The 9,827-nt window shown below is 42.0% G+C and overlaps 1 protein-coding gene across 8 annotated transcripts in view; it reads right to left on the minus strand.

The window, feature by feature from the left end:
- Nucleotides 1-6,408, minus strand: part of UBR3 (ubiquitin protein ligase E3 component n-recognin 3) — a 112,821-nt gene extending 106,413 nt beyond the window's left edge. For 3 of the 8 annotated variants that reach the window (XM_075180676.1, XM_075180675.1, XM_075180677.1), the window contains exon 1: nt 5,865-6,407. In XM_075180676.1, coding sequence (XP_075036777.1) covers nt 5,865-6,289 — 425 coding nt within the window. In that variant the 5' untranslated portion in view covers nt 6,290-6,407. Of the gene's footprint in view, nt 1-5,313; nt 5,329-5,864 lie in introns of those variants that run through there. The other 5 variants (XM_075180674.1, XM_075180673.1, XM_075180679.1 and 2 more) reach the window with 3 other exon arrangements.
- Between the last annotated feature and the right edge of the window lie 3,419 nt (nt 6,409-9,827).

Here is a 9,827-nt window from a genome sequence, read left to right on the forward strand (position 1 = left end):
TAAATAATTTATTAAAAACATTTATTTTGCAGTATATGGCGAGAATCTAAGAACAAATCAAGCTCTCTTCCTCTGTGTACAGGTAGTGCAGAGTAAGTGGCCTAACAGACATGGTTAACACTATCTGTGCTATCTGTGTGGAGTTTCTATGTTCTCTCCGTTAGTTTCCACAGTCCAAAAACACACTGGTAGGTTAATGCTCCAATAAGGCACAACCTGACGGGAATGATTATATCAGCACTGCATAATATTGTGGCAATTTATAAATAAATTATAATAATATCATCAATATTGGGGCATACACGTGTGTGTTAGAGAATTTAGACTGTAAGCTCCAATGGGGCAGGGATTGATGTTAATGACAAATATTCTCTATAGAGCGCTGCAGAATTGGTGACGCTATATTAATGGTGATGATATATAAAGGCGGTCCCGGACAGCCAGTCTGATGAAGGGGAGGGAAAAATACAGTAAAGCTCGCTGCACACAAGCAGTTCTTGTCTGCTCTGCGCCAGAACAGAATTCCAATATAGCCATTCCGCCCTTAAGGTTGGGCTGAACGGGGGACTGCTGCCGGCGAGTATGGATTGAAGATGAATGAATACACAGCTGATAGTAGTAAACTGTGGCCATCTTCTAATCACATTAAAGAATAACTCTTCTGATCAAATTATTATCATAGGTAGCTTAGTGGTTAGCAGTTCTGCCTTACAGCACTGGGGTCATGAGTTCAATTCCTGACCATGGCCTTATCTGTGTGGAGTTTGTAAGATCTCCCTGTGTTTGTGTGGGTTTCCTCCCACACTTCAAAACCATACTAGTAGGTTAATTGGCTGCTATTAAATGGACCCTAGTCTCTCTGTCTGTGTGTGTGTATTAGGGAATTTAGACTGTAAGCTCCAATGGGGCAGGGACTGATGTGAGCGAGTTCTCTGTACAGCGCTGCGGAATTAGTGACGCTATATAAATAGATGATGATGATCATGGATCAAAATAATTTGTGGCCCACACATACTGCTATACTGTCCAACACCTTCAGGAATATTGTTAAACATGCGGCCACTAGAAGAGATTTACATTATATACACACAAAAGATTCCGCTGTGTCATAAATCACATGAAAAATAGATGAGTTGGTCCAAAGGTTACAATAACCAATTTTCTTTTCTTTCTTTCTTCTAATGATACAACCTCCTCCCTTTAAGTGTGTCATGTATCACTTAACACAGGAGCAGGGACATGCATGAAAGCTCAGTGATTCAACAAGTGGTGGCTCACCCTACTGATCTCTGCAAACTATTTCTAGGTCTGTGCTAATAATAGCCTTGTATCTTCCTACTGCCGCTGTCAAGGAGGTGAGACTGGGCTGTACCAGGAGCTCCTGCTCTATGTACAAGGCAGAAACACCTGACTCATAAAACTAGGTAGAGACTTATAGCTGTCACTCATTTGAATAATGATAACAACAACAACAACATAGCATCATATCTGAGCTGAGCAGTTACCAAAAAAGGGTATAGGTGTTAATCTGACTGACTTAGTAACAGACTACCACTTATATACTATATTAACTATGCATTCAACAGAATAAATCATTTACATAGTTAACATGTGTACAGTGCATACCTACAATAAAAAAATAAGAATACAGAGCTTGTTTTCTATGACTTTTGAATAACATCTAAATACTTATCAGTAAGTTGAAGTCAATTACCGTAGTTCTCATCTTACATAAAGTGTAACTAAATAGGATATGAAGCATGTAAATAAGGAAGCGGTTTACTAAATTAAAAATACAATGTCCTCATAAAGCCAAAAGGCCGCAAGAAGGTGACAAACAGCAAATGGAAAAGCTACAAATATGCTACAAAGCAGAACAAAAATAAAAAGAACTAAAAGAAAATAGTCATATTTGCAATAAAGTATTTGCAACAGATTCCATGAACGATTGCTCATAGCGAGAAATACTTTGTCTATACTCATCTGACTGTTGGACGGAAAGTAAAACAAGCTGCCTTCAGGGTCAATCCAGAGGCCAGTAAGTATAGACAAGACGTTCCTCATAAAGAGCACTATTTTGAGGTTTGTTTAAACAGCGTACACACTACAGACAGATGTATAACCGCTCACAAGTACATACACTTATAGTCAGTGGTGGAAGTGGGAGTGTATATGGTTGTATCATACACTTATAGTCAGTGGTGGAAGTGGGAGTGTATATGGTTGTATCATACACTTATAGTCAGTGGTGGAAGTGGGAGTGTATATGGTTGTATGCCATACTGCCATTTCTCCTAGGGCCTTCATTGTAAAACTATCACATTCCAATCGTTTATATCCGCATTACATTTTTTCATACAGTCACTTGTAAATTTCCACTTCAACCACTGCTTATAGTGTGAAATGCTGTTGCCTATTGTAAATGAGAGCAGAGCACATTATGCTCACAGTAGCAGTAATAACTCAGCAGCACTCACCAACGGTAAAAACGACAATGTCAGAAACTAAATAAAGTTATGCTGCAAACATGTTTCTGTTCGACTATTGCAACATTGTGTCTAGACTTTCTGAAGCAGAATAGGATGCTGTAGTACACATTGAAGCAGAATAGGATGCTGTAGTACACATTGAAGCAGAATAGGATGCTGTAGTACACATTGTCTGAAGCAGAATAGGATGCTGTAGTACACATTGTCTGAAGCAGAATAGGATGCTGTAGTACACATTGACTGTAGCAGCATAGGATGCTGTAGTACACATTGACTGTAGCAGCATAGGATGCTGTAGTACACATTGACTGTAGCAGCATAGGATGCTGTAGTACACATTGACTGTAGCAGCATAGGATGCTGTAGTACACATTGTCAACACTGGCAAGTGCTACAAAGTTATTATTTGAATTAATGATTCCTGAAGACAGTGGGAAGTGAGTGCAGTAACCACTTTGTGTTATTTACTCACAGTAGTAGTGAATGTAATAAAAAAAAACAAAAAAAACACACACACACAACAACCCATCCCTAACATTGGGCTCCACTATAAATGCACTTTTCTTGAGCTAATGAACATGAAAGCGGCATTAAAAATTGTTTCCATTACGTTCAATGGCACCATTTTCACCAAGACACTTTATAACATTAATACTGCATTAGCTGAACTGTTTAACGTGTAACACACGTTAATTTTAAAAAGGAAAGTAAACAAGCCATGTTGAACTACATGTTAATGTGGGGTAATAGTTTTTAATAAATTAAAAAAGGGTTGCATTTTTAGTCTTTACAGAAAGGAAAATGGAATGACAGACACACTATTGCTTGTTAATGCATCAAATATAATTTTTGGGCAACAGATGAGTTTCAATTTAATTTTTAAGCAGAGTGCACCCAATTTTGACACTGACTTCTGCACTTCATTATCAATGCCGCAGCGGAAGCAATTCTGACAAATCTGAGATAAAATAACACACTTGATCACTATGACAAGTAAAACAACAACAGGGAAATACAGATATCAAAAATATAAACAAAACATAAAGAGAAGCACAAACACACACATCAAAAGCATATTAAAAGCTACCATTAAAAGTACCACCTCTTTCATGTAGTAAAACTTTTGTATACATCCTAAATTACAGCTTGATTTTGCCTCATTTATGGCTTAAATTAATCTGATGACTGTCAGGACTGTCTTCATTACACGTTGCAATCTTGTGTGATGCTTTTTACTACATTGCTATGGATGAGCCTGGAAGTGAAACATGAAGCTAGAGAGCAAGAATAAAAGGCTGCCAGCTCTGAGTTGGTGCAAAAAAAACAACTCTTTCTGTGTAATGAAAAAGGCTGTGCATGCTTCCACTAAAACTGACCCCTCCAAACTTATGTAATTTCAACAGCTTTGCTACACCAAAGGAAATCTCCATTCTGCACTCATCTGCAACACTAGGCACACCAGAGTGACTACCCCCCATATTTCTAGGAATTACACTTTTTCAAAACTATTCCCCTCAGCCTGTGCAAACTCCGCTCCTCTGCATTTCTGTAGTGCCACCCATGCGCTTTGAAAAAGAAATCAATACACACAGCGGCTCCAAAGCTTTTGCACAGTGTCTCTAGGTAGCTATGTATATCCACGTGTAAGCACACTTCAAAGTTGACATACAAGGCTACCTAGAGACACATTTACTGGCAGAGTAGTGGTTAGCACATCCGCCTCACAACAATGGGGTCATGAGTTTGTTTCCCGACCGTGGCCTTATCAGTGTGGAGTTTGTATGTTCCCGTGTTTGCATGGGTTTCCTCCGGGTTAACTGGCTACTATTAAATTGACATTAATCTCGGTATGTGTATGTGAGGGAATTTAGACTATAAGCTCCAATGGGGCAGGAATCATCATCATCATTTATTTATATAGCGCCACTGATTCCGCAGCGCTGTACAGAGAAATCATTCACATAAGTCTCTGCCCCATTGGAGCTTACAATCTAATTTTCCTAACATACACATACTGCCAGACAGAGAGAGACTAGGGTCAATTTTGATAGCAGCCAATTAACCTACTAGTATGTTTTGGAATGTGGGAGGAAACCGGAGCACCCGGAGGAAACCCACGCAAACACAGGGAGAACATACAAACTCCCCACAGATAAGGTCATGGTGATGTGAGTTCTCTGTACAGCGCTGCGGAATTAGTGGTGCTATATAAATAGCTGATGATGAAAGTGGGCAGCATCATACTACATTGTCAAATGTTTTACATAGACAGACAGTTTTTATGTCTAGGTGGCAACACAGGCTCAATGCCCTCTTAGACATACAGTATTTTCGCAGGCTCACCATTGCATGTTAAGATCACACACCCAGATGGCACGTCCAGGTGGTGCTCTAGCCCCACTGACATATGTCAAAGTGTGGCAGCCATCACACATGAAGGTGGTGACCATGGACACTGTACTATGTCATGAAAGAACTTTTCAATTTCACAGTGACGCATTTCAGTCACCCAACACAACTGAAACATAATCTATAAATATGCTGCAGTGTCCTCTGGTTACACCCACCTTCTTCTATTTCTGTACTAGTGGTCAAACTACTGGTCACTAAACACTGCCCATATCCCTGGTTCTCAAGTCTGCACACATAAACATATGATACTGATACAGAACCACCTCTGCATGCAGTGTATGATACATGTGTGTGACCACAGGTGCCCATGTACAGCCCTTGTATATAACATACAACCTGTGGCTCTCCAGCTGTTGTGAGACAGGTTATGTAGGGACCCCCAGGTATAGACAGCTCAGGTCCTGGCACTCACCCGCTCTCCCTCATGACATTGATACAGAAACACCTCTGCATGCAGTGTATGATACGTGTGTGACCACAGGTGCCCATGTACAGCACTGATATATAACATACAACCTGTGGCTCTCCAGCTGTGGTGGGACTACGCATAAGTTATGCAGGGACCCCCAGGTATAGACAGCTCAGGTCCTGGCACTCACCCGCTCTCCCTCATGACATTGATACAGAAACACCTCTGCATGCAGTGTATGATACATGTGTGTGACCACAGGTGCCCATGTACAGCACTGGTATACAACATACAACCTGTGGCTCTCCAGGTGTTGTGGGACAGGTTATGTAGGGACCCCCAGGTATAGACAGCTCAGGTCCTGGCACTCACCCGCTCTCCCTCATGACATTGATACAGAAACACATCTGCATGCAGTGTATGATACATGTATGTGACCACAGGTGGCCATGTACAGCACTTGTATATAACATACAACCTGTGGCTCTCCAGCTGTGGTGGGACAGGTTATGTAGGGACCCCCAGGTATAGACAGCTCAGGTCCTGGCACTCACCCGCTCTCCCTCATGACATTGCTGTCCCCGCAGTCACAAGCCCCCCCAGCCTGGCTGCGGAACATGTTGAAGTCGTGGCCTGCATGCTCGCCCTGGTTGAAGCACTCCGCACACAGGGACATGCAGGGGGAGATGCCGCACGTCCGGCAGCGGTAAGCCACGAAGTTCGCCGTCCACACCAGGCCGCACAGAGTGGCGTTGTCATACGAGCGGACGGCCTGGCAGAAGTCCTCGAACTTGTCCCCTCCGGCCAGCAGCGACCGGCACCAGTCCAGGGCCTCCCCCGCCGGCCGCTCTGCACACAGCACCCAGTCCAGCAGCTCGTTCAGCCGCTCCCGGCTCCTGTCCCCCCGGCTCAGCTCGCTCTTCAGCTGGGCGGCTGTAGCCTCCTTCCCCCCCAGGCTGAGCGGCGGCTCCTCCGCCATGATGACTCCTCGGGAGGGTTATTGGGATTTACTTTTGTTTGTCTTCCATACACGGGGTCGTGTTCTCTCGCGAGATCTCCGGCAGCCTGCTGTCACTTCTTACTATTCATCATAAACACTGGCGACCTGCCATCTGTAGACACTGCCCATCATCTGTGCACATTGGTCACTGACTACAGCTCATCACTGCTGAGGGGAGGGGGTGGTACAGGTGCCTGGAGTACCCCCCTCCAGACCTGAGATATCATGAGAAGCAGTTATTGCACAACCATGTATAGCAATACATAAGCACTTGTGTGATTTGTAAGCATTTACAGAGTAATATATATATATATATATATATATATATATATATATATATATATATATATATGTACATATATATATATATATATATATATATATAGAGCGCGTTTCTAGAGTATGCAGACAGTAAAAGGTGGAATCCCCCTTTCAGAATCCTGCCGCTGCCCCATTCCATGGCTTTATCTATACACACTGGTTACTAATCCCCAGCCATCACTTTACACTGCCCACTGAACATTAGCCATGTATAAACTGTCTAGGCCAGTGGTTCCCAAACTTTTGCAGTTCGCGGCACCCTTAGAGTCTCCATATTTTTTTCAAGGCACCCCTCCAAAATAATTATCGAGGAGTCCCGTTTTAGAAGTAGTTGGGTCAAAAAAACGTAATAAGTATTTAGGTCAGGACAGAAATACTTATTTAGATGTATGCAAAAATAATACACATAAATCCAAGGGAAAATAATATTTTTATATATTTTTTTCAATTCTATTTCTGTCAAAAAATAATTGACAGCTAACTAACACTGTGCCCTCCTTCATGTCCACACACGCTGCCCCCTCTCACTCTGCCCCCTCTGAATCCACTAACGCTGCCCCCTCTGCATCCTCTCAGGCTGCCCCCTCTGCCCTCTCTCATGCTGCCCCCTCTGCCCCTTGTCACGCTGCCCCCTCTGCCCCTTGTCACGCTGCCTCCTCTGCCCCTTCTCACATTGCCCCCTCTGCCGCGGCCAGCCAAAGAATTCTCCTCTCTCCCGCAGCTAAAGATGCTGGGTCCCGGGTGCCGCGCGGATTGGTAAGTTTTTTGTGGGGGTTTTTCTGGCTTGCCCGCGGCACCCCTGTGACAGTGCACTCTGCACACTTTGGGAACCGCTGGTCTAGGCAGTTGCCATCTCTAGACACTACCTACTGAACAATGGCAATTTATAGACAATGATTACTACCAGTTATCCACTAGCAGTCAGTGCTTAAGGAACATTAACCATCTATATACAGACTGCTAGTCATGTTCATTGACTGCTAGGTAATCCTAAACATAGTTTACTGACGACTAGCCTTTGCTAGATATTGCTTCCAAAACGTGCCCCACATACATTTCCAACCTCACCCATAAATACTCACCCAGTCACCCTTTGCAGTCATCCAGCCACTCTCTACTGTCATCATGTCTCTTAAATCCACATATGGCTTCAAGGTTTTCTCCTACACTGCTTTCCATCTATGGAACTCTTTACTCCTACAGCTTCTTCTCATTCTTCAACATTTATAAAGGAACCCACTTATTTAAAGAATCCAATACACTTTCTTCCTAATATGTGTTTTTACACCAACTGCCCCTAAAATTAGCTACTTCCACTTTCTCCATCCAATGTTTTCACTCTAACTTATGTATCAACAGAGTCATGCAAAGGAAAATACCATTTCCATAGGACCTGAGGTTATAAAAACCCCAAATATAAACAGGAAAGGCTGTCCACATACAAACTGCGGTATGATGGAAATTATTCCATTGCAATTCAATTTGTTGAAAAAATATTAAAACAAATATTTCTGGTCCTCGTGTGTTTCATTGTTTTCTTTTACTTTTTCAATGAGTTGACTTTTATTGAAATAATTAGTAGCGGTGGCTTCTTGTGTGTTCTTTACCTGCTGCGGCTGAGCAGACTGCTCCATACACCCAGCACCTTGGCCTTTTATCTAGCAATGTTTATCCATGTGTAGGCCAGAGACTGAGTGGTCCCTCATTCCTGTGCCTGCCCAAAAGTATTTTGCTGGATTAAAAATATTATCTTCTGACTTGTTGCCCTTGAAAAGCACAAATTATGTGTTGTATTTACAGTTTGTACCATAATAATCAGACATGGCAGCATTACAGGACCCTCCCTGGATTTTTTTCTATTCTCCATGCTGTAAACTAGTATTCCTGTTCACATTCATTAACATGGAGTGATGGCATACAGACTTGTGGAAAAAACCCTTAAATGGTATACCTTTTACAAATGAAAAAGTTAGTCCTAGTTTAACTTAAATGTAAGAAATCACTAATGTATAAAGTACTTCCGGTCATAAAGGGGTTAATACCCTTTGTGTCAAGTGCTGTAAGTCTTATGTCAAGAATGCATGTGAAAATGGCACTGAAATAGATAGTAGAGTATGTAGAGTCTTTTCACGCTGCCACATGTTGTCTCATTTGTCACTCACTGTATGTTATTTGTTTGCAACATATTTCAGACGTACAGAGCTGCATAAAATGTTGGCACTTTAGAAACAAATAACTATTATAATAATACTTGCTTACTGTCTTTAAGTCATAACCAGTTAATGCTCACTGACTACTAGCTACCCCTAAACTATGTCATCACTACTAGCAACCCTCTGATTACTATTGATCATTAGGCTCTGCACACTACTACTAGCCATAGACTAAGGCTGGTTACACACTAGTGTTTTCAGCAGATTATTGGGCCAATCAAACGATAAATGATCGTTAGTCCTGATAGGGCATTAGTGTGTACGCTCCAACGATGAACGATTATCGTTCCAAAGCACATCGTATCGTTTCATTTGATTTTTAAACCGGACTAAAAATCTCATTCAACGATGGAACAATATCGTTCCAATCCTGCAGTGTGCACTCAGGACCGGCAGGATCCATAGATCTCTATGGAGTGTGCAGGGTCACGATCTTTTCAGTTGATGGTTATGACAGATGAAGAGCACAGATCTGAAGGTAAAACATGTATAGTGTGTACACATGAATGAACGTGCTGTTTGGGACTTTTTTTCTGTTGTTGACAAAATCATTAAAGATGTCACATCAGGAGAAATTTTCTGTAGTATTTACGCAGCCTATCACTGCTCAGTATCTACTATTTACTGCCTAAACACTACAAAACAATTGCTAACTACCCTAAATCTGTTTTGTGTATACCGGTCATCATTAAACTCTATTCACAGCTTACCAGTAATCTTTAGTCTTTGCTCTAACTACTACAAACACACTAAAGCTAGGTACACACTACAAAGTTTTCATCCAATAATCGGCTCAACCAGCCACATACGACCGCTCGTTCAAAAGTCGGGTCAGTGCCACGATGGTCGAAAGTCTGCCCAAATGGACGATTGTTGCCTCATTTGGTTGGTCGTACCGTTTAATATTTTTGTTCCAATCTCGTTTCCGTTGTGTAGTGTGTATAAACTTCCGACCGATCCACAACAGCGAAATTACAGTCATT

This window comes from Mixophyes fleayi, chromosome 7 (assembly GCF_038048845.1).
Source record: "Mixophyes fleayi isolate aMixFle1 chromosome 7, aMixFle1.hap1, whole genome shotgun sequence".
Classification (NCBI taxonomy): domain Eukaryota; kingdom Metazoa; phylum Chordata; class Amphibia; order Anura; family Limnodynastidae; genus Mixophyes; species Mixophyes fleayi.